At 38.4% G+C, this 26,410-nt stretch overlaps 1 protein-coding gene across 1 annotated transcript in view; it reads right to left on the bottom strand.

Annotated features, from left to right (window-relative positions):
• Positions 1-15,896, bottom strand: part of LOC129744099 (TBC1 domain family member 20) — a 30,898-nt gene extending 15,002 nt beyond the window's left edge. Inside the window, exons 1-2 of the mRNA XM_055736461.1 lie at positions 15,124-15,896; positions 7,769-7,888 (exon numbers count right to left, since the gene is read on the bottom strand). Of these exons, the coding sequence (XP_055592436.1) occupies positions 7,769-7,888; positions 15,124-15,463 (460 nt within the window). The 5' untranslated portion in view covers positions 15,464-15,896. The remainder of the gene's footprint in view (positions 1-7,768; positions 7,889-15,123) is intronic.
• Between the last annotated feature and the right edge of the window lie 10,514 nt (positions 15,897-26,410).

Genomic DNA, 26,410 nt, shown 5'->3' with positions numbered 1-26,410 from the left:
TCATCATGGATTCTATAATAATTTGAACATATTTAGTTCGAAATGTTCGTTACACTAAAATTAAGAACAAAATTCAGCTTGAATCATTATGAACCATAAAGAAATCAGTGAGGTAAAATCAGTGTTGTCGTGTTTAATTTGGGAGAAGATCATTTCTTTGTTCATTTTATGAGTTATGAGTTATTTTTTGAGTGTAAAAATTTATGGAATTAATGAATAATTTCATCACCATAAGTTTTGTCATTTTCACCATCTCTCATCGCTTCTAACTTTCTATCCGTTTTAAAATTTCATAATCTTGAAATCATCACATTCACCGATAAGGTCGATAATTAACAAACGGTTTATGGAATTATTTGGTAATTCTTCAATTTACTAACTATAAGAATTTGGTTCTGAATATTAAATTTTAAATAAGATTAGACTAATTTCGAAGGTTTTGGTTCCATATTATCAAAATCAAAATTGTATTCCTGTTTTTATATTCCGAATTCTATATTTTTCTTTCATCTTCAGATTCAAAGTTCTTGAACTTATGCACAGCTCAAACATAAACAAAGCTTAGCATATACCAAAAAAAAAATCGATTGAAAAAAGCTTAGGTGAAAAAAAAATCAAATTACGTCACGTTAGCATGCCTCTGGAGATTTGTGCAGCTCTGCTGTATTGTGCGCATCGCCTATACGTATGACCAATACTTTTCTAAAAAATTAAAATTAGGAGCGTCTTTCATTGAAACCAGGATCTTTCGCAATCACAAAAAGCGGTCGGTGTGTAGCAAAATGCCAGAATTTACTGTGATTTGACTTTTTTTTCGTCCCCTGGTTTCTTTAGGAGGGGGGTATATTTATATAAGCCTTTACTCAGACAATTATAAACTGTAGATACTGATGTTTAAAAAGTTGTATGCCGTTTGGTAACTTGGGCGTTCATGCTTTCTCAGCTAATACGAACCTCACAGTGTCTTTTTAGAACGATTTCAAGAATAAAATTCTGTCTATTACCTATATACTAGTAAACTACTAAACTGATCTACATGAAATTCGTTATGTAGTCGTTTTGAAGACCGGAAATGGTTTCTATAATATTTTCAAAGACTTCCAATTGATGGGAGGTGAGGCTCCCATACAAAGTTAACAAAAATATAACAAAACTTCAACAATTTTAGAAGGATTTCTGTCAAAAATTCATTAACATGAGCGTTTTGATATGATGAATTGATTTATTGAATTGACAAATATTTTATGAATGAATTTCTTTCTGTCTGTTCGATAGACTCGGAAACCACTGAAGCGATTAGCATGAAGGTAGGTGCTTCTGAGGCCTGTGAAGGTTCCTATAATAGTTTGAGACCCCTCCCTCCAACTGGAAGGAGGGAGGCGGCCTCCCAAATAAAAGAAAAACGATTGAATAACTCAAGAGCTAGTGAAGCAAGGGGAATCAAATTTGGCATGCTAGAGTATTTGAGTATGTAGATCTAACATTACATTTTTTTTTGAAGATCTCGGGTATTAATCAATCGGAAAGTACCGAAGATGGAAAGGATTGCATTTTTATACGAGTAATGTTTCTTCCTCCTTTCAGTAGGGACAGTCACATTCACATACAACTTATTGCATAGCTCAAGAACTATTCTTACAAACTGAACCAAATTTTGCATAGGTATTAATTTGGGTACAAGCATTATTTATTCTATGATTGATTGAAGCCGCTCTTTTTCCGTTGCTGAGTAATTTTGGAATTATTTTTGATTTCAAATAAAAAAATCAAACAAATTCTAATACATCTAAACAAAAAAATGAAAAATTTAAAATTTTCAAGATTAATTATTAGTGCTGTGAAATATTTGCTCGTGTATTTTGTTCGCAAATCTTTAAAAAAAAAAGTTGTTCTGACCCAAGATTTTAAACCTGAATAGTGCGTTCTAAAGGGGAGAGTTTCCTAAATAATGTGGCAAGTTTTCAGAGGTGATTTTTTTCTAATTTAAAGTCCCAAAAAAAACACCATGATCTACTTGAATTTTTTTCGAAATAAGCCGCATAGGCCAATTCTTTATTGATCGCATAACGTACTCGCAGCAATTTACTACGAATGAGAAAAAATGTCCTTTTGAGCTTAGGCTGTTTAAGTCAAACAAGCACGGCAATTGGAAATTCGTGCGAGCTGGGACAAATTCTTCCGCTCATGGCTAGTCCGACCCATTTGCATTTTCATCATTTTTGAGTTTATCGTTGAAATCACTTTAAATTTATCTGTACTTTCAGTGGAAAATTTTATGTTTGGTACTTTGTTCTAAAAACTTTGAGAAAAACCTCAAGTCGATTTGTCCCATCGTAATAATAAGGTATTTCCCGACTTGTCAACAGAATAGCTGATTTCTCATGTTTACAATTTTCGGCAGCTGGTGGTAGGGTAAAAATAACAACAACACTACGCATGTTCAATGGTCGGATAGTAACGAAACCAAATTGGCGATGCAAAAGTAATGGTTATGCAAAATTCTTAATTTTTTAAACTACCTTAAACTAAATAATTGTAGACATGAAATACTTTGAAGGTAATGTTGATGTTATGTAATGTTAATTTGAAAAAATAATTTCTTTTGAAGAAATAATTGAACAGTGCTAATCTCCCAAGTTCAAAATGGCGACCAGTAGGTGTTTACCTTTTTCAAAACAAAAACAAAAAGCTACCCTACCACCATCTGTCTCAGGAAATGCTCTATAATCACAAGTCAGTCAAATTGGAATAAGTACATTCGTCTAAACGTTCTAAGTCACTTATGTTGAGTAGTATGTTGTTACAGTGGCAATAGACTGTAGTGACATACGGAAATTTAAAAAGGCAGTTCAACATAATGGAAACCTGTACAATCAGGGTCAACAATCTGGGAGCAGTTTCGGCCAGAATATCAAGCAAACTTTGAAACATTTTAACTTTTCCATTACAAAAAAGTAATATGTTTGTCAAAATATAATACAAATGATTAACAATACAGATAGCAGACATGAAGAGGAGTCTAAATACTATTCTATGAAATAGTCTAGATACTATTTTATGAAAATCAAATCAGTTATTGGATAGTCCAAAGAACACTCTGTTTCGACTCTATTTTATGCTTCCTTGCTTAAGTAACTTTTTAACCGTTAGGTAGAATTTAATGAAAATTTGGTGGACTTAGTTCATAGTGCATTGTTTGCATACTGTAAGTTTTAAAGTCCTGTGATCAAAACTCGCGGAAATGGAGTTGAAAGACTGCTCGTGCGTGATAAAATCTTGCGCATTCATCCCAAGAACAAGGATCTATCCCATCGTTCCATCGCTAAAACGTTAGAAATCACGAATTCCACGGTGTCGCGAGTGATTAAGCGGTTCGAGGTACGATTGACCACCGATCGAAAGCCCACAAGTGAAGGAAAAAGTATTCCGTACAACACCAAAAATCACAACCGCGTAGTTGGGGCTTTCAACCGAAACCCGAACGCCTCCGTTCAGGATGTGGCTAAGAAGGTGGACCTAAGCCTAAGTTTTGTGCAGAAGGCCAGAACTAAGGCTGGGCTTCGAACGTTTAAGGTACAAAAGGCCCCTAATTGCGACGAGATGCAGAACAAGTCCGCCAAAACCCGTGCCAGGAAGTTATGACATGCTGCCGAAAGTTGAATGCTGCATCATGGACGACGAAACATATGTGAAGGCTGACTCCAAACAGATCCCCGGCAACCTGTTTTTCACAGCCAAGGATAACTTCCTGAGCATGTCCACTCTCAGAAGATGTCTAAAGTTGCGAATAAATTTCTGGTTTGGCAAACCATCTGCACGTGCGGGAAGCAGAGTGCACCTTTCGTGACCCAGGACACGATGAACGGACAGGTGTACATGGAAGAGTGCCTCCAGAAGCGGCTGCTCTCTGAGTAGTGTGCGTCCGATACCTTGATCGAAGCTACAAAGATAGGGCAACATCTTCTGCGTAGCCGAGGTCAGGGGTGCGCCGCGAACGTGTGTAGGATACCCCAATGTCGGGGGGTATCCGAGTAGTGCCGCTTCCTAAGAGGGGATAAGACTTTATCTTCCTCGTAGCGGATCTCGAGGGAAGAGGGTTAACCACTGTCGGATGATACCCACGGGTAGAGACGCTCTCGATGCCGAGCGAGCCTCTCGAGTCGGTGTAGGATGTAGTCACCGTCGGGAAACATCCGAGTCGTAGCGTTCCGAATCCCGTACGTGTGCCGTGACAGGCGCGAGTCCAGGACAAGCTGCTCTCGATCTGGCACACAACGGGCAGGAAAATCCGCGGGCCAAAAATCCAAGGGTTGCCAGCCAAGGGGGACCGGACATCGGTTGGAGTAGACTGACCCCTTCGACGGGGGGCTGTCGAGTAGAGTGCGTCCGACCCCTCGGTTTGAAGCTACAAAGATAAGACAATACCTTCTGCGTAGCGGATGCCGTGGGTGCGCCGCGTTCGTGCGTAGGATGCTCCACCTTCGGGGAGTATCTGAGTAGGGCGGTTCTCAACGACAGAAGCTGCGGGGATAAGACTTGACCTTCTTCGCAGTGGAAATCGTTGGGAAAGGGTTATTCCACGTTCGGGGAATACCCACGGGTAGAGTTGCTCTCGACGCCGGGTGAGCCATTCGAGTCGGAGTAGGATGACGTCTTCGTCGGAATCATCCGAGTCGTTGCGTTAAGCCCCGCGCGTGTGCCGTGACAGGCGCGAGTCTAGGATAAGCTGCTCTCGATCTGGCACACGACGGGCAAGGTGGCAAACCTTGAACCCTTAAGATAAGAGGTCAGGCCTCAAGTCGTTAGAGGAGAGGTCAGGCCTCAAATCTTCAGGTGGAGAGGTTTGTGTGGTCAACCCCGAGTCTTTATGATGAGGGTCGGGTCTCGAGTCGTAAGAGGAGGGATCAGGCCCCCTTATCAACAAGAGGAGGGGTACAAGTGGTCACCTCGAGTCATTGCGAGGAGAGGTCAGATTTCAAGTCGTTAGAGGAGAGATCGGATCTTGAATCGTGCAGAGGAGAGGTAGTCTCGAGTCGATGCGAGGAGGGGTCGGATCTCGAGTCGTTAGAGGAGAGATCAGGCCTCAAGTCGCGAAGAGGAGAGGTTTGTGTGGGAATCTCGAGTCACTGCCAGGAGATGTCGGTCCTCAAGTCGTTAGAGGAGAGTTCAGGCGTCGAGTCGTAAGGAGGAGAGGTTTTGCTTAAAGTGGTCTCGTTAATGAGTATTGCCTTGGAGCGCATTAGCGCGAATAGACCTCCCACTATTGAAGCATAGTGTACTAAACAGTTCGAGGTGGGAACCAGGTCTGCGGCCCCAGGTGGACTTTATGGCGTAGGGGTACTTAGTATCATGAGTCGTCCAATTGCACCCATGGACCCAGAGTAGCATACTGGGGGGACTCGGTCGCTCGCCGTGCCTTGGAATGCAATCCGTAAAAAGGATTTACCACCTGGGTGATCAACTAAAAAAAAAGAAGCGGCTGCTTCCTCTCCTGAAGGCCCACAACGTCCCAACAATCTTTTGGCCGGATTTGGCCTCATGCCACTACTCCAAGGACGTGCTAAAGTGGTATGCGGACAAAAAAGTCAATTTCGTGCCGAAAATGTTCAACACTCTGGAGCTCCGCCCCATCGAGAAGTACTGACTGGGCGATTATGAAGCAGCACCTTCTAAAACGACCTAAGGTAGTGAAGACAGTCGAGGAACTGAAGAAAGTATAGGTTTACATGCAAAAAACGGTTGATTCACGGGTTGTGCAGAATCTTATGGTCGGGGTTAAGGCCAAGGTGCGGGCATTTACGTATGGACTGTAAATAAAATACGAGTAAAATGGTAAAATGAAGTTCAATTGTTATTTTTCAATCCCTGAAAATTTGATGGCAATCGGATGAAAACTCAAAGAAAAGAATATTTTTTTTTCAATTGATACATTGTATATTGTATATACATATGTACTTGTAATTTGTTGTGAACAAATTTCTCTACACCCAAAATTCAGCCTCTGTGCCAATGGCGTGTAGTCAATTACATAGCATCATTGGTACAAGAAGATAACGCGATCGGTGCTGATTCGATTTGCTCCCACCGGCATTAATCTCCCAAGTTAACCGAATTGCGTATGTCTGAAAGAAACAAAATAAAAACGCTTTCACGTCCCTCCCTATCGCATCACAAGACGAAGAAGGATGGAAATAAATACCGGCCAACACCAGGCAGCCAGCGAACCGAGCACTGTGCGTGTGAATGTAGCAAAAGCAACAACAAAAACATCCTTCTAATTCAATCCCTTCAATCCACTGGCAAACAACCACGGCCGAGCTGTGCGTGTGTATGTAGCAAAGCAACAATAATATATTCCTTCAATTCACCGGCAAACAAGCACCGGCCAAGCTGCCCGGCTTTAGCAGCTGTGTATATGTAGCGTGTGTATGTAATAGCAGGCAGTAAGCAAAGCACAGTTCTCATTCAATGGGTTTCCCGTTTCCTCCACTCCCGTTCCCTTTCCCGTTTCCATCGCAAGACAAATGAATACCTTGAAAGGAGGCCAAACGCCGGGAAGCCACTGTCGTGCGTTTCTTTTATGATTGATCGGTGGCAGAATGCCTATGACAAATATCCCTCTTCCTACATGAAGCTCAAATAGTACACTGGTTAAAATGTCGGTCTGGCAAAACCATATGGTTGGTGATTTGAGTTCGATTCTCCCTACGGTTTATATTTTTATTTTCTTGTTTCTGGGATGAATTATCCAATAGGAACGAAATCCCATAAAATGTTTTTCTTGTTTTGCTTGAATGTAGTGGTCATGCATCATTTTAGTTGGGAGCCGAGTCCTTATGCCAGTTACGGTTTTTCAAATATATCATCTTCGGCACAGTGCACATTTCAGCGCATTATCGGCACAGAGATGTGATAAATAGGCATTGGATTTTTGCAACCTCTTCTATGGGTGTAGTAAATATTTTGACATGAAAAATCCATGTTTGTTAATATGATGTTGTTCAATTTTGGATAGTCAAACGATTGTTGCTCATAATCAAATTACAAGTAACAGTTACGATGTATCCTGAAGTCCTGAATCCAAAGATAACATAAAACATCTTCTGAGGCTATGATACCTAAGCATTTGTTGTGTAGCTACTATGACCGTTCATGTAACAAAACAACCCAATCAATTAAACGCTGCGCTTTTTTGACCGACATTCACACTGTCCCGAGTATTGACCGCACATATTGTGCAATGTACATCAAATTTTTCCACCTGTCTGATACGTAGAGAGCCTAGATATGGCTTGGCGGCTTGGCCAAACCGCATACTGTCGCTTGTTCATCCAATCACTGGCAGTTTCGCATCGATGGTTCCAACAAATTTTAACGCTATTCCGTTTTTCTTTTGGTTTGTATTTTTGATGCTTTGTTTTAAACCAGCTAATCTAGCAACGAATTAATTAAACATGAAGTGCGGTTTGTTTTTTTCGTTGTTTCTTTTCGTATGGACAGCTCATATGAATATAATCTCGATATTTGGCTTTCTCAAAAAAAAAAGAGCAAACTATTTTCAATGGCTTTGACAGATTTTTAAACGACGCAATCGTGAACTAATTGTTACCTAGAGATAGAAAAATTTGAAAAAAATGTCTGAAAAGTCAACTTTATTTAATTGGAGGAAAATAAATGTGTGGTATTTTAATCGAAAACGCGACCTGCACCCAAATTAAACTGACGTAAAGAAATGTGTTCATTATGATTTATCTTGCGTTTGACTTACCATTGATGAGTCCGTATTCTGATTTGGCAAATTTGCGCCACTCTTCTTGGGTAGTACCGGCATCATCTAAAGCATTTTCTATTTTGATGCGTTTCAGTTTTTCTTCGTGATTTTCCGGAACTGTAATTGTGCAAAAAAGACGAATATTAGAAAAACTTAACCACCACGAGTTAAATCTACTAGATTTTAAAATTGATTTTTTTTTCAGAATTAAAGGGTACATATGGATTAAGATGTGTAAATTTTTTTAAACGAACACACACATACAGCAAGGTGTCTTTTTTGGACCTTTGAAAAGACAAAAATCGGCATCTCTGAAAATTTTCCACATTAAAGAGGAGACTCTCGCCTATCCAACGCACTATTCAGAAAAAAAATCGATAACTTATAACTTAAATTTTTCATTTTTAAGCTTGAAGAGTACTAAGTTTGCCGTGACCGAGATTCGATCTCATGACCGCTAGCTTAGGAGACTTGATAATGTCATCCAGGGCAGTGGTCGGTAACCTTTTGAGTCAGAAGAGCCAAAACCTTAAAATTTTCAAAATTCAGACGTTTGAAAGAACCACAATGAAGATTTTCTTTTTGTTTTTAAACAACAAATAACAAAATATATGAGATAGCAAAGAATCATTAGAGTTTTGTCAAATCTTGGATATATTTTAAAAATCTATTTCTGATTGCCATTAAGTACATGGATTCTATTCTGGATCGTTAACTTTTCTAACATGGTTTGATCTATATATATAAAAATGAATTTCTGTCTGTCTGTCTGTCTGTCTGTCTGTCTGTCTGTCTGTTCCCTATAGACTCAGAAACTACTGAACCGATTTGCGTGAAACTTGGCAGGTGGGGGTATTGGAGGTTCCTATTGTGGTTTGAGACCCCTCCCCCTAACAGGAAGGGGGGGAGGGGCCTCCCAAATAATAAACAATTTTTTGCATAACTCGAGAACCAATCAAGCAAACGGTATCAAATTTGGCATGGGGTGGTATTTGGGGACGGGTAATATTTCTATGAATATTAGGTACCCCTCCCTCCTCTCAGTGGGGTGATAGGAAGGGGGGAGGGGGGCTACCTTACAATTTTTCATATAACTCGAAAACTAATCAAGATATTGGAACCAAATTTGACATGGACAGGTGTTTTGATACGAAAAATATTTTTATGACTATTTGAGACCCCTCCCTCTTTCCAGTAGAAAGGGGGAGGGGGCCTCTTTCATATTTTTACTCATAACTCAAAAACTAATAATGCATATGGAACCAAATTTGATATGGGAGGGTATTTGGATACGCAAAATATTTCTACGATTATCTGGGACCCCTCCCTCTTTCCAGTAGGGAGATATAAAGGGGGGAGGGGGCCTTTTTTATAATTTTTTACATAACTCAATAACTAATTAAGCAAATGGAACCAAATTTGGCATGGGCAGGTATTTGAGAACGTGACATATTCTTATGATTGTTTGAGACCCCTTCCTTTTTCCAGCGGGGAGAAAAGAAAGAGGGAGGGAAGTTTCATACAGTTATTACTGCACAACTCAAGAACTACAACAGCAAATGGAACCAAATTTGGCATGGAACGATATTTGGGTACGAGAAATGCTTCTATGAGTATTTGGTATGCCTCACTCCTTCAAAGAGGTGGATGAAAAGGGGAAGGAAGGTCTCCCTTACAATTTTCAGTATAACTGGAGAGTTGATCGATCAAATTGAACCATATTTGGCATGTGAGGGTATTTGGATACGAGAAATGTTTCTATTATAAATTGAGGCCCCATCTGTTTTAGCTGAAAGATATAAAGGGGGAAAGGGGGCTCCCATACAATTTTTTTGCATAACTCGAGAATTAATCGAGCAAATGAAACCAAATTTGGCATAAAAAAGTATTTGAGTACGAAAAATACTTTTTCATATGTGAAACAATTCCTTTCTTGCAGTAGGATGATAGAACATTTAACTTTTTTTTTACAAAATCCGAGAAATGGACAAATCATTTTGGTATGATTCTATGATTATCTGACACATTTTCAGTGAGTAGGTGCAAAGGAGAAGGGAGGTGAGCCCAATACAATTTTGTTAGCATAAGTTCTCAATTTATGCTAACGAAGCCAACAACTGGAAACAAATATGCCATGGAAAGTACTTGGTCACGAGATATGTTTCTACGATTGTTATAGACCCTTACGCTTTACAGTGTAGAGAGGGGAAGAAAGGAGGAGGCTCCATATACATTTTGTTGTAAAGCTTAAAAACTTATCGACCGATGCAATGGAACTGTATTTGATATAAAAGGATTTTTGAGAACGAAAAAAAATGGGTATGAATATTAAAGATCACGACCTCCATTCAGCAGAAGGTGAAGGAAAGGACAGCTGAGGGGGCTCTCTTATCAGTTTTTTAGCATAAATTCAGAACACATCAAGCAAAAACAACCATATTTTATAAGTTAGATTGTTTGCGTACGATTAATTTGAGACCCTCCAGACAGATTAACATTATCAGATCTTTAACACAAATTTTTTGATCAAGATTCAGAAAATTAATTTAAATCATATTTATGTTGCAATTCAAAACTCCAGCTGCAGCTCTCATTTTATAGCGGTTGCTTATGAATTGTGTTATAATTTGATTTAAAATAAACCAACAAACCAATAAAAATTTGAATAATTTTGGAAAATATAATTTGATTTTGAAAGGTGTAGCAAAGCGCACCGGGTCAGCTAGTTTTATATAAATTTTGATGCATTGGCAAATATCGGGCTAAGAAAATTTAGAATTCAGAATAAACTTAAATGAATGCTTTGCATGATGTTACAGTGAAAGAGTTGAACATATCAAATTCTGGAAATCTATTCTTCATTGAATCGAACGCACAATACTGAATAATCACATTGTGATACAAAAGGGACTTTTTAAATTCGCCAGATGCATTAAAGTCCGAAAACACGTTTTCTTGATGTCATGAATTTTGAAAATTCTAAATTTGGAATGACATATGCAACCAGATATCAGGAGCATTATCTTTGAAGGTTAAAACATTTGGCTATATTAATTTTGGTTGAATTTACCCTCATACTTCTGGAAAGGATTAGCTAAATCGGGGGAAATGTATTGAAAAAGCTTGATCATTTTAAGAAAGTTTATTTCCCTTTATTTTTTTCTAGAGCTTTACTTTGCCGATGAAATTAATTATATTCTGCATTAAATTTTCATTCACTCTCAATGCTGATTCGAATCTGAAAAGCTATCAAACTTCAATTTGTAATTCTCAATTCTTTGTTTTGGAATTTTGTATTTGAATTTCATTTAACTGTCTATTCACTTTTTACCCGTTATTTATTGAGTAAGCTTTCCCATTTTTTTTGTACGTATCCATGCCGAAAAAATCCGGCGTTAGGTTTCTAAATTTATAACTCAAAACCATGTAGTATTCGGGCTAATCCAGCCAAAATCCAGGTATTTTCCATATAAGAGGCAAGAGTAAAGCTGAAAAATAATATGTTTGATTGATTCAAAAATATACACGCGTTTTGGGAGTAAATAATTTGATTTTAGTTTTTGTTGTTTGAAAACAACAGTTATTTTTTGCATTTACGGTTATTGAAAAAATAAAAATTGATCTCTATGTTAGTGCTTTAAAAACAGTAAAATGCAAACAAAAAATATTGTACAGCGGGTAAAATTTTCTAATTTTCTTCTTGACCTGTGAAAATCCGTGTGCCAGGTCACAAGTCAACCGATAATGGAGTCTTGTAACCCGAGCACGATTTTTAAAATATTTTATTCAACAATATATAGGGGAGAGCGGGATAACGTGGGCCATGGGGAAACGTGGGCTACTCTGAATTTCTCAGATGTGTGTTGAGATAAAAATCTCAATCCCACTGACATCGCCGTCACTTCGCGTGTACACATTTTTCTACATGTTGTTGACTTAAATACGCATCATATGCTTCTTTTATTTATCAAGTATAAAAAATTAAAAATAAATTACTTACATAATTAAACAAGCACCCGCTAATGACATCGATGGGGGAAAAAAATGTCATAACAAAAACATGCTCATACTCTTATAATCTTAATTTTTTATGTTCTTCTCGTGGAAAAGAAATTTTTGATGAAACATCAAAAAGTCACACAAACGCAACCAATTTCAAATCATAGCTTGTGGGGAATCGTGGGCCACATTTTGTGGGCCACCTATCTTTTTATGTTTTTATAAACATTCAGAATTTAAAATACGTTTTTCCTATCTTTAAAGTTTTCTTATGCCAAATGAAGAGTTATTAAAAATATTTGTCCACCCAATAAAAGGAATTTTGCCGAAACGTTCGCGAGCCAGGTTTTAGGAATTATTCGATCATACACAACTCTCTTTTTTATTTCCTCATCTGAAATTGCTTTGAAATAACTAAATGAATAATGAAATTTCATTGATTCCAGTATAAACCTTCCGAATGAATAACAGTGTGAAATATAATGTAAAATAGATTTAAACCAGGGCCTTAGGAAGAATCGACTCATCGGGGGGGTTTTGGTGACTAATGTTTACTTATGATTTTTTGCCTACAACACACGAAAAAAAAACAAATTATGTTCATAACTTTATGATTATTCATTTTTTAGTACTCATTAATAGTTCACGTATGAAATGATAACTTAAGAGAAGACACGATTGCCACAAGGATGGTAAAGTGTCATTGATAAAACCTTTAAAAAGTAACTTTAGAAAGGTGGCCTTAGCCTAAAGGGTGAGCTAAATTTTTTTTATGAAACCTCTAGAAACAAAATATGAAATTTTCTTTCATCGATGGATAAAATTTTTTGAATTTATTGAAAAATCTTGTAGATCAAAGTTATTTGATTTGAGCATGAACTTTTTAGGGAAGCCCTCAATTCCTTAAAAAGAAACTTATTCAATACTCGAATCAAACGAGCCAAATCTTCTAAACTCTTTTGCAAATTCCAAGATTCTGACCTTTGATGAAAATAAATACAATTTTCCAAACAGTAAGTTGGAATACAAATTCCAACAGTAAGAGATTAAAAAATTACTGATCATATTTGCTTGATGCAAACTTGAACTAAATTTATGATTTTTGTTTGGAATTTGGCTTTAAAAAAAGCTGCAATATTAATAATGTTAAACAATACACCGGGAAAATAAAAAAAATTATGCAGATTTTTAAGTTATCTCAAGTTCTTGTTCCTTAAACAGGAAATATTTTTCATAAAGAATCAATTCCATACTAAAAATCCTCTGGATGATTTTTTTCTAAATATAATTTGGGATATTTTGCATGAATCAAAACTTAGATTTTTATTAACCAAAAGTGAGGGAAATCATTTTCCGAAAGAATTTTCATTCAAGGGACACTAGAGCATGTTCAAACGTTCAATTTTTCTCTGTTACAAAAAATACAAATACATAACTGAAACAAATTTAGAAATGAAAATGGGAGCTTTTTATTTTAAATAATTCTGAAAAAAACATCGTACTTTTTGCTTACATACCAATTCAAGTACGTACTTAACATGAAAAGTGTTTTTGTATTACATGGCTGCATAAAAGAGACTTTGTATCTAGAGTGTCCGTCCCGGGATTTCCCGGGCGGGAATTCCCGGGAATCGGAAAAAAATCGGGAATTCCTGATTCCCGGGAATTGTAATTTCATTCCCGGGAATTCCCGACATGTATGAAATTATTTCTCTGGAAAAGCCTGAAAGCCTTTGTAATCATTCTTATTGTATTTTTGTAAATGTAGTCATACAAAACTCATTGAGAATATGCCGATTCCTGTGGCAGTAGACATTTTGCAGCCATTTGGTGCAATTATTTTATTCAAATAGATTAGTTTAAAAATATTATATGTATTTCCACGCCGTATTCATTGAACAAAAACCCACAACAGTTCGAAAAATATTTGAAAAATCGCGCAGCAGGTAGAAACATTGTGTTTTCTCGAAAGTAACTTTCATGCACTTGTTTCCCTTTGGCTTGGAAAGCCAGATAAACTTCAAAACCTCAAAATGAAGAATACATCGTTTTTTTTCATATAAAGAAGAAATATGTAAAGTGTTCAGAGAAACGAAAAATGGTTGGAATAACCAAACAAATAAAAACATTTTTTTTTATAAACCTTTAGTTGCATGGATTTGCATTCTTAATTTGACTTATTCAGATTTTTTTATAGTTGGTTAGACTGTTTTTGAATTTTTCATTGTTGAAAACAGTTTGATCAATTTTATTAAAAATAATGTTTAAAAAATCATTGTAAAGTGTACGTTTTGAACAAATTATGGGCTCGTATGCATGAAAGGTTCGATAAGCTATGTATATTTGAAACGAAGTGCATATATTTTACATGATTTTGAATATTTCCCGGGATCCGGGAATTCCCGGGAAATAGGCCACCAGATTTCCCGATTCCCGGGAATGAGAAAATGGCCGGGAAATGGACACTCTATTTGTATCCGCTTCTTTTTTGGAAAGTGAGACTTTCGAACTGATATAGAACTGGAAGCAAAATTTTTATGTGAAATTTTAAGTATACCCTTAAAGTGTTAAAAACAATATTCCCTCCTGTCAACTTAAACGGTGGGGCAAGGGTAAACGTCGAACTTTTAAGAAATTCATCTTCAAAATGATTCAATATGTTGGAAAGACCAGAAGGGGTATTCCAAATGTTGAATCGTTGAAAGTGGAGTAACAAACATAAATTTATACTGCAGGAATACTGCAGATGAAACTTGATAAAACAAACAAACAGAAATACGGATTAAATCAATTTTAAATTTGACGCATCTGAAAATAAGCTTTGCATTTACACTTGCCCTAAGTATGTTAGGGGACAAATGTTAACTTAGAAATTTGTTTTCGTCAACATTTTTGAATATTTGACTTTCAAAGAGAAAATAAAAAACGCTGAGAATTTATTTAGTGATGCAACAAAACAAAACTAGCTAACTAAATACCTAACCAAACAGATTATGCCCTATTGAAAAGTATCACTTTATGACGGCTAATTATGATATTTTCGCTACCATATTTTCCCATTGTTCAGCGGAAGGAAGGGCAAGTGTTTAAACTCCCATTCATATTATCAGCATGGATCATGAAAAATTGGAACAACACTGAACTGCCGCTATTCGCAAGACTGTCTTATATGCATTTTCATCATTTTTCAGATGATCTCAAAAATCGTTCTAATACAGTCAGTTCTTCAATGTAGACTACATAATATTGTTTGCTATTTTTATATATTTTTTTAAAATAATTTAGGGAAAGTGTGGAATTTATTTTGCCCAGTACTGTATTATGGTGTATACTTCCAAGAAACTTCAGCTTACATTTTTCAAAACTCAGCTCCGTTGGTTCGTCCGATCGCCGATGATTGTTTGGTTGAACAAAAGCAATGTTTTTACCCCCAGTAGGAGACGATGAACCTATCGGTGGAGCCTTGTCAGTGACGACAGCTTCTGGCGAAGCTTCCGGAACCGATTTTCGCTGATTATCTGAGTGGTTTTCCGAAGATTTTTTTTTCGAGGATGTCCAATCCTTCAAATCTACCACTCGATTGCTGGATTCATCACAGTATTCCTCGAAGCTACGATCCTCCTCTAGCGATGATGTGAGGGATTGATTTTCAATAGCTCCTCCGGATCCGTTTACAAGCTCGAACCGTTCCATGTTTCGAAATTATTTACATTTACACTTCACCTTTGTTATATCCAAAAATATCCCAATGGTGGTAAATTCACATTTATGCTCAACCCCTGGAAAGCAATCCTGGAGAAATTAGGATGTCACCCCACCGAACTAAACACGTAACTATCTAGCCAACAGGATGAGCACATACAAACACTTTCCAACACTTGAAATATTAATAAACTCCGCAGTTTTCCATTTCGGTACCATCCATCGTCGGAGTTAACTTATCTTCACGTTGCTTGCAACCAATTATTGATTTCCTTCACTCGCGACGTGGACTTGCGAAAAAACTATTATAATCCTTGGTCGTTCGCTGCTGGTGATGCACTTTACGATTGATTTTTTTTCCAAAATTTCGATCGTCGACGATGATGTTATTCCTAGAGTAGTATGACGAAAGGGCATAAATCTATATGCCCGCTATATGGTTTTTTATTTATTTTTTACAGAGGACTGAAACAGCTGTCAAATCTCTAACCAACGATTTTTTAGGAGTTTTACATTAACATTAACATTGTAAGTTCAACTTTACAAGGATGTTTGAAAAAAAAATGGCGAATAATCAAAAGTTTTGGATGAAAAGCTAAATATTTATTTTTGTAAACCCTTTTGTAATGATTTGGTCGTCATGATCAGGGGTGCCAGGTGGTTTTGTCAATAACAAGGACACCGACACCGCGAAGAAAAAATCAGGACACCACAGATTGATGAAAATAAAAAAGGAATGCAGCTCTGCTTAGATTGCATAAATAGTGGCGAAATACATTTGATGTAGACGCCTTAATTTATGCAAATGTGTGACACAGCTTCTTGCCTGCCCGCAACTGTATCGAAAAACATCATTTAAATCATCAAAATCATGGAATACCATCGGAGCAATGGGTTTCAAGTATTCTATAACAGATTTTGATCAATATTTTCACAATTTAACCACAAATTCGGTTTTAATTGTGATGCTTTTGTGAAAATCATTTTACAGTTTTTGAAAAATCAGGACTCTCTCGTATACGTAAATCAAGTAAATCAGAACAAATCCCGTAAAATCAAGACACCTGGCACCTGGCTGATATAAAAACCAAAACAATCATATGGCGGCTTTTTAGTACAAGCTGACATGACTGACAGTGGGCCAATAATATTGAAACTAGAACTAGTATAACAGATTTAAAATTTAATATAACAATTTTAACAAGGCTTCTTCGGAAGGAAAGCCAGCTGGCAGATATTCCAAATTTGCCAAAATATGGAGCTTAGAGAAGCTTATCATGGATGTAAAATAAGTACTAATATATTGATCAGTTTCGTGTTGCGAGTCATGTAACTCAGTTGTTTGGGTGCTAAATTTAGATTTAGCTAAGTTTTTAGAACAACAATTAATCAAACCATTTTTATTTATCAGCTTCAAAACTTTGACGAAATTTGAGCGACTTAATACGCCATATCATACAAGAATTTTCCAGAGCAAAACAAAACCTAATTCAATCATTGTTTTGTGCGAAACAAGTGCATTCAGCATCAAACAAGTTCTATTAAAAATCACTAAATAAGAAAATAAAATTTTGAACCTCCGCACTGGTCGGTAGATTGATGAGAGAAATTTGACGTTTGAAAGATTTTTTTCTTTTTTTATTCAGTCTTCCTCCCCCAGGGTCAAACCCAAGGAATATTTAAAGAAGGTAGTGCCAAGGCAGCCCTGCTTCAGTATTGGTACAGGCTGAGACGTCACAATCACGAAAAATCTATTAATTTACTAGGATAGTTTTCTTTTTCGATTGTAATTCGAAGAATCTGTTGGAATTTATCCACTTTGAAAACATGTTATTGTAGAAGGATTCTTGCTCTTCAAGATAGGTACAAAAAAAGTTGCATTTTCGAATAATTTTTCTATAAAATAGACCATCGAAGTTCGAAAAAATGGTGGATTTGAACCACTGAAATTTTCAAAACTTTAAAATTAGTTCAAAGTCTTTCATGAAAATGTTCAAGTCAGTGCAGTTTAAGCTCCTTATTACAATAAAGTGATCAAAACACAATTTTTTATACAAAACCACAATCTTTTATTGGCATTTTAGTAACTGAGTTAACAATCATGAATTGATGTTAATTGTTCTACATGAAGGTTGTATATGGTAAACGGGATGGATTAAAATCATGACAATCAGTTGAGCACTCAATATCTACCAGCTAGACCGTTTTGAAGCTGATATTTTCTTCATTTTTGCACGTTTTAGCATCAAGGCGACATTGCATTCATTAATAAATTAAGGCATTTTTTTTCTGCCTGAGTGTTTTGTTTGACTTTTTTAACCTAACAAAAGTGCTGTGTTCCGAAGTACGTTTTTCCACGAGGAGTGATTTTTTCCTGCTGGCTCGGTCGTTAATTGCCGGGGTTTGTCAACGGAGCCGGCTGGCACAGGTGTGCAAACGCCAATTTGGTTCGCTGCAGCAGGTTTTTTTTCCATCACCATCTCCATCAAGGCCATATTCATCTTCGGAAGGCGCCTTCCTGTTCGCCCTTCAAATTCGGATTTTGGACATCGTCAGGGCGGTAACTCGGAGGATTCGGTTCTGATCGCCGCATCCGGGTAATCACAGGACGGTCGAGCATTTGGTCCGATCAACGTCTACATCTTGCTCCAACGGAGGACCACGTGGCTGGTGAAAACATTTGTAGAAACAAAGTGCAAAAGCTTGTGAGTCTTTTATTCTTTTTTCACTTTTTCTTCTCTATCTGTTTCCCTTTATTCGATCATTGTGTGCTTCGTTTATATTTTCAAAACGGGAGCACTCGTGTTCTCGTGAGAAAATATGAACGATGGCGGGGAGTTGAACTCCTCAGCTGAGGATGATAAGGATGTTACCTACGAAGATGAGGAGCATTTGGAGGATTCAGATGATGCTGGTCCGTCAAATGTTTCTCATTCTTCGATGAGTGTTAGTTCTTTGTCCACCACGGTTGAGAGTAGAACACCCCGACTCCGAACCTACACAGACGGTTCATCTTTTACTGGGCCTTGGGTGGTTTTCATCCGGCCCAAACCTAATGGAAAACGTCTTAACGTGGTACAGATCACCAAAGATCTGGCGAGGTGGCCCTCCGTGACCAGCATTTCAAAGGTGCGACCTGACAAGCTGCGCGTTGTAGTGGCTGATCGGAAAGGTGCAAATGAAATTGTTGCCAGCAAGTTCATTAACCTTGAGTACCATGTTTTTGTTCCGTCTCGAAACGTCGAGATCGAGGGCGTGATAACGGAAATGAGCCTGGAGGCAGAGTACGTTAAGTCCAACGGCGTTGGAAAGTTTAAAGGCCTTGAGTCGACTTCGGTCGAAATCTTGGATTGCCGTCAACTTAAAACTGCCAACGTTGTGAACGGAGTTAAAAAGTACTCGCCTTCAGCCTCATTTCGCGTAACCTTCGCAGGTACCGCCCTCCCTCACTACGTTTTGATCAACGGAATGTTGAGGCTTCTGTCGAGACCGACCCATTTATTTTCCGATCCACTCGTTTCCCTCTCTTCATCTTAACCTACACTTTAGGACAGCGTCCCTTCTTTCAGGAATCAATCCTTTCGGTACGCTCAAAAGTCCGTCCTTCCTTCAAGAAACTAGTCTGTAAACTGGTCGCTTTCCTCCTTTTCGTTAATGTCTGACTTTTCTTCTCTATTCCCCGTTAAACGATTCATTGTGTCAGCTGCAGGTTTGCTGCATGGGCTTATTAAACATTATTGTATAAGTGCTGCCATTTTTATAGATTCATTCAAAGTATGTTTCATTTAAAATATTTACAATCCTACTATTCTGCATATTTTCAATTTGCTTTATTGTTTATTTCATTTTGATTATTTCCACTCATATTACTCTCTACAGCTTCCTGTGCGACTCTTTGTGCCTCGCCCAATGAGTTGCAAAAAGTGCATGAAAATGGGACACACCGAGTCCCATTGTTGTAACAAGGCACGCTGCCCTCGTTGCGCAGAGATTCATGAGGAAGGAGCGTGCTCAGCAATAGAACAGAAATGTGTCTATTGCGGGGGCTCACCTCATGATATCTCTGTGTGCGAGGCATTTAAGAGTCGCTGGGATAAGGAGAGGCGCTCTTTAAAAGAACGATCCAATCGTTCTTACGCCGCTATTTTAAAGAGCGCTTCTCCCCCGACTCAACCTCAGTTAAGTAACATTTTTTCAGTGCTGCCAGTTGACAATGAGGACTCCACTGATGAAGAGACCCCTTTCGTTTTTGTGGCAAACTCACGGAAACGAGCCAAAACAACTTCCAAGTCCTCCAAAGTTCCAAACAAAATCCCTACTATTAGTTCTCCAATCAGCGCCACTAAAAAGTCGGTAGCTCCGAATAAAGAAAAACTAGTTCCTCCTGGATTCCGAACGACTTTTTCACCACCAAATTTCACATCAACAGCGGGGACATCAGCTGCAGCGAGTACTCCAACCACTAACGCGGTTTTGTCTGAATCAGTCTCCCAGCCAGGACTTTTCAAGCTTTCTGACATTCTTAATGGAATTTTCTCGTTCTTAAACGTATCTGAATCCGTAAGAGGCATTGTTACTACAATGCTCCCTATAGTAAAGACACTTTTGAAGCAATTGATGCAAACTTGGCCCTTTCTATCAGTGTTTATCTCTCTCGATGGCTAATTTAAGCCGAGAGGTCGGAGATATCACTGTGTTGCAGTGGAATTGTCGTAGTTTAATCCCTAAATTGGATCCGTTCAAACATCTTCTTCATGAAACTAGTTGCGATATTTTTGCCCTTTCTGAAACATGGCTTTCTTCTCAAACAGATATTCCATTCCACGACTTTAACATTATCCGTCTGGATCGCAACGATTCTTATGGAGGGGTGCTTTTGGGGATCAATAAGCGCCACTCCTTTTATAGAATCCACCTCCCTTTATCAGGAGGAATTGAAGCTGTTGCATGTCATACAACTATAAGAGGTAAGGACTTATGCGTTGTCAGTTTGTACTGGCCTCATAGAGTTGCAGTGGATCGAAGTCACCTAGAGGACCTGTGCTCAGTACTTCCTGAGCCAAGGTTGATCCTGGGTGACTTCAATTCACATGGAACTGTCTGGGGAGAACAAATTGACGATAGTCGTTCTACTCTTATTTATGACATTTGTGACAGTTTCAATTTAACAATTTTGAACACGGGTGAAAAAACACGAGTACCTAAACCTCCTGCAAGACAAAGTGCAATTGACCTCTCACTCTGCTCAAATTCACTATCATTGGATTGCCAGTGGAAGGTAATCCCCGATCCCAATGGTAGTGATCACTTGCCTATCAAAATATCGATCACCAATGGGGTCAACACTTCAAACTCAACAAACATGGCATATGATCTCACAAGACACATCGACTGGAAAAAGTACTCGGACGCAGTTATTTCAACCATCAATTCTGTGGATGTATTACCTCCGTTGGAGGAATATACTTTTCTTGCTCGCTTGATTTATGAAAGTGCAGTTCAATCTCAAACGAAACCCATCCCAGATCCATCTGTTCGCCGAAGGCCTCCCAATCCATGGTGGGACAGTCATTGTACTAAACTGTACGTGGACAAATCGAACGCTTTCAAAGTTTTTCGGAAACACGGAACCCTGGATAACTTCAACGCGTATTTTGCTCTTGAGCAGCAATTTAAAAACCTGATCAAGGGAAAAAAACGTGCACATTGGCGTAATTTTGTGGGAGGTTTATCGCGGGAAACATCCTTAAGCACTTTGTGGAATGTGGCACGCAGCATGCGCAATCGTTCTTCCACGAACGAAAGTGAAGAACATTCGCATAAATGGATTTTAAATTTCGCACGGAAAATCTGTCCAGATTCCACACCTGTGTAAAAAATCATCCGAAGTGTGTCTCCGAACAGATGTGATTTGGATTCCAGCTTTTCAATGATGGAATTCTCACTTGCTCTCCTCTCTTGTAACAATTCAGCTCCGGGAGTTGATAAAATAAAATTCAACTTGTTGAAAAACCTTCCGGATGCCGCCAAATTTCGCTTGTTGAATTTATTTAATCAATTCTTAGAGCATAACATTGTTCCCGAAGATTGGAGACAAGTGAGAGTTATTACTATCCAAAAGCCTGGGAAACCAGCGTCCGATTTTAATTCGTACCGTCCAATAGCGATGTTGTCTTGCATTCGGAAATTGATGGAGGAAATGATTTTGTTCCGATTGGATAAATGGGTGGAAACAAATGGTCTCCTTTCAGATACCCAATTTGGGTTTCGAAGGGGCAAAGGGACAAACGATTGTCTTGCTTTGCTGTCTTCAGAGATACAAATGGCGTACGCAAAACGTGAGCAAATGGCTTCAGTGTTTCTAGACATAAAGGGAGCTTTTGATGCAGTCTCTATAGAGGTGTTGTCAGACAAGTTGCACTCTCGGGGTCTGCCTCCACTATTGAACAACATCTTATACAGCTTGCTTTGTGAGAAACATCTGAACTTTGCTCACGGAGATATTTCAATTAGAAGGACTTCTTACATGGGCCTCCCGCAAGGTTCATGTTTGAGTCCACTTTTGTACAACTTTTACGTAAGTGACATCGACAGTTGTCTCTCTGAAGGTTGCACACTAAGACAACTTGCAGATGACGGAGTAGTGTCTGTCACAGGATCTACTGAGTCTCATCTGCACAGACCTTTACAAGATACTTTAGACAGATTGTCAACCTGGGCTTTGGGGCTTGGGATTGAGTTTTCTCCACAGAAAACGGAGATGGTTGTTTTCTCTAAGAAACGTAGACCTGCTCAACCTAAGCTTCAACTCCTAGGCAGAACGATCACTCAATCGAGGTGTTTTAAGTATCTTGGGGTTTGGTTTGATTCCAAGTGTACCTGGAGAGCCCACATTGAGTATCTGAAAGGAAAATGCCAACAAAGAATCAATTTTCTCCGATCAATCACTGGCACCTGGTGGGGAGCCCATCCAGAAGATCTTTTAAAATTGTATCGAACAACTATTCTCTCAGTTATGGAATATGGTAGCTTCTGTTTCCAGTCAGCTGCTAAAACTCATCTCATCAAACTCGAGCGTATCCAATATCGTTGTCTTCGCATCGCTTTGGGCTGTATGCTCTCAACGCATACCATGAGTCTTGAAGTTTTGGCAGGCATACTCCCACTAAAAGATCGATTCAATTTATTATCACTCCGGTTCCTCATCAGGTGTGAGGTCATGAACCCATTGGTGATCGTAAATTTTGAAAGACTACTTGAGCAAAATCTTCAAATAAGATTTATGTCTATATATCATGTCTTTATGTCCATGCAGTTTAATCCTTCTTCGTACTCTCCAACTCGTGTTTTCATCCCTGACTACGACACCTCTTCTGTCCAGTTTGATTTGTCTATGCAGCAAGAAATTCGTGGAATCCCTGATTCACATCGCCCACTTCTGATTCCAAGAATTTTCGATGCTAAATATAGACACGTCGATGCTGACAAAATGTACTTTACAGATGGGTCGCTTATAGAGGAATCAACGGGATTTGGAGTTTTTAACGAAATAGCTACCGCCTCTTATAACCTCCATCCACCATGCTCGGTATACATCGCAGAGTTAGGAGCCATTTACTGGGCGTTGGACAGCGTCGTTTCAAGGCCAGTAGGACACTACTACATTATAACGGACAGCCTCAGTTCTGTTGAAGCAATCCGTTCAATAAGACCAGGAAAGCACTCACCGTATTTCCTCGGGAAGATACGAGAGACTCTGAGTGCTTTATCAAGACGTTGCTTTGCCATCACCTTCGTTTGGGTCCCCTCACATTGCTCGATAATGGGTAATGAGAGGGCGGACTCTCTGGCAAAGGTGGGGGCGATGGAAGGCGACACATATCACCGTGAAATCGTCTTCAACGAATTTTACTTCTTAGTTCGAAGAAACTCTCTTGTCAACTGGCAGCGCAAATGGGACGAGGATGAGAAGGGTCGGTGGCTCCACTCGATTATTCCAAAGGTAAGCCTTAAACCCTGGTTTAATAGATTGGATCTGAGTCGGGATTTTATTTGTATATTTTCCCGTCTCATGTCCAATCATTATTCCTTAGACGCGGTACTCTATCGTTTTGACATTGCTGGCAGCAATTTGTGTAGTTGCGGCCAAGGTTACCATGACATCGAGCATACTGTCTGGTCGTGTGAGGTCCATCTTGTCGCCAGAACGAATTTAATTGACTCCCTTCGGGCCCGAGGAAAACCACCTAATGTTCCAGTGAGAGATGTACTAGCTGTGCTAGATTTGGACTACATGTTCGAAATCTACCTTTTTCTAAAAGCTATCGATCTTCGTCTATAATTCTTTTTTATTTTCATATTTCCCTTTCCTATCTTCTTTCTCTTTAAAATAAAAGTGTTAAGCTAAGCAAAATATTGTAAAAACAAAAAACGAGTTTGGCTCCTTAAAACCTGAAGGTATGAGCCGTTTCAAATAAAGATTTACAAAAAAAAAAAAAAAAAAAATTAATAAATTAAGAACAAAAACATAATGCAATCTTCCAATTACGAAAAAACTTCATAAAATAGTGAAATAGAGACCTTACAATAAAATCGAAATGAAATTGGAGATCGATTTTGTTCTAAAACGTGTTTTTCTTTGAAATTCCCACCATTCTCACATAAATTTTCGATACAATCGTTTTTGTGACGTCACAAAAAAAAATCCAATATGGCTCTCGGCACTACCTTATTTAAATATTCCTTGGGTCAAACCTCTACACGGAAAAAAAAAATTGCATGGGTTTTTCTAATACAGAGTCATGATAATTTTACTATATCCATCATTTAGTATTTTCGACCATGATTTAGTATTTTTTACCAAAAATCTGGGTGATAATACTACGACATAGTATTTTTACTATGCTTAGAGCAAACGCACCAATACGAGAGTATACGCGGCCCGATTTTGCTCATTTCAGCGGACCGATTTTGGTATACACACTCTTTCGCGCACCGGGTGGAAGCATATTATTTTTAAATTGTGCATTGCACTGAGAAAACTTTAACAGAAAATATTAAATTAAATTTACTGATCGAATAAATTTTCGGAGTCGATAGTTTTTTCGCTTCAATTTCGGTTATTATCATTTTTATTAATTATTAATTATTATTATGCATAGCGATTGTTGGAGGTTATTCGACGGGTTAACTGCTATCCGTTATGTGACGCCAAAGTCGACATGCTGGTTGAAGATGCCATACAGCAGCAACAGGGCCACGCAGTTTCGAGCGACCAGCAACCGGGTCAGGTTGCGGATGCAGCTAGAACTTAAGTGAATTCTGTGCAGTGTCAGCCGGAATCATCCGAAATTCAGCGGAACTTGCGCGAAATATGCCAGCTGCTGTGGAGTTCCACGATCAAACAGGAGGTTTTCCGCCGCTGGTCCAAGACTTTGGCTTCAGTGAGTCGGAACCGTTTTCCCTGGTGCAGCGCAGCGAGAAGGAGGATTGTATGCGTCATTGCCCCGGTTCAAACTTATCTGCTAAAGATGTTGCTCATGGCCCCGGTCAGACAGTGAAGTTTTTTTTTCTGCCTATACTTTTCCAACCTGTACGGAGGGTAGAAAAAAATTAAAAAAAAATAAATTTTCGCTAAATAAACAGTTTTTTCACTTACCTGCATTGCTTACGTTGTTGTTACTCGATGCTGGTCAATTGCAAGTTCTGCACTGTTCAAAATTATGCTAATTCCGACGACCCACTCGGCTGCGAAGAACAAACCCTGGGCCACCGATTCCGAGGGCCTAAATTTTCACCTCTTTCGACCCAGCACAGAATACTTCCAAAATGGCTCTATATAATTTTCGACACATTTCCGATCCCCCCGCGAACAAAATTCCGTCCGCACGTTCGAACGAATCAAAAGAAAAGCCACAATTGCTTAATTAATCAACAAATTGTTTACCAAAATTACAAAATTTTAATAAACATCGTTTGTTGAACTTAGCCTTAAATGGTAGATTTTTTTCAGTGCATGTTTGCTCTCGCCCCTTTCTAGTGAGCAAATTTGGTGATTTTGTCGGTCCCGACGGCAACGGCCCTATTTTGCTCACCCACATACTAACCCCCGGTGCGGTTTAAAAGTGATCAAACGCGTGAGCATTTTCACTATACTCGCGATTGCTGCGGATGCCCTTACTTTGACAGCTCATAGTAATTTCCTCGTGGCTTAATTACCATGCGCATGATATTTAGATATGACACGATTCGTGTTCTTGAAATTACTATGCCCATGGTATTGTTGAAACACCGTCATTTGTGTTGTCGAAATACTATGCTCATTATAATTCATAGTAGGTGTGTTCAACAGAACTCAATCGAAATCAATTGAAATGGATTGACAGTTGATCAGCTGTTTTTCCAATTGACTTCAATCGATTTCTATCAAGCTGCTGAATGAACAGCCAGACACTAATACTAACACGCTGTGTTTATTGTCATTTTCTCATTCAGCTGTACCCTTTGAGATTTCGGGATTCTTTAAGCATTATACAAAAAGTTTTAGGCAATTAACTCAAATCAAACGTACCCAATGCATTGTTAGTCGTTTTTTAAGAATTTTAAACGGGTGCGCACATTAGTCGAAAATTATTTTTTCCGATATCTTCGTTTGTCTGAATTAAATGATGGGTATTTTCTCTTTTTCCAATACAAAAACGATCCTGGATATGAAATTTCACAGAGATGAATGACCGCTGCCAAAACAAGACGGTGGGCAGACCAAAAAACGAGTCCGGAAGCTGCTGATGGAAGTAATATCACTCTTTCAGTTCCACCAGAATTTAAAAAGTAAAAAAGGTTAGTATTTTTTAATAATTTTAGCAGCTTATGAGAAAAAGTGATTATTGGTTTTCTTTAGGACCCCAATAACTATGAAGACAAAAGCCGACACATACT

Source organism: Uranotaenia lowii, chromosome 2 (genome assembly GCF_029784155.1).
Source record: "Uranotaenia lowii strain MFRU-FL chromosome 2, ASM2978415v1, whole genome shotgun sequence".
NCBI lineage: Eukaryota > Metazoa > Arthropoda > Insecta > Diptera > Culicidae > Uranotaenia > Uranotaenia lowii.
Note: the sequence above shows the minus strand (reverse complement) of the source record. Positions and strands in the feature narration are given on the sequence as shown.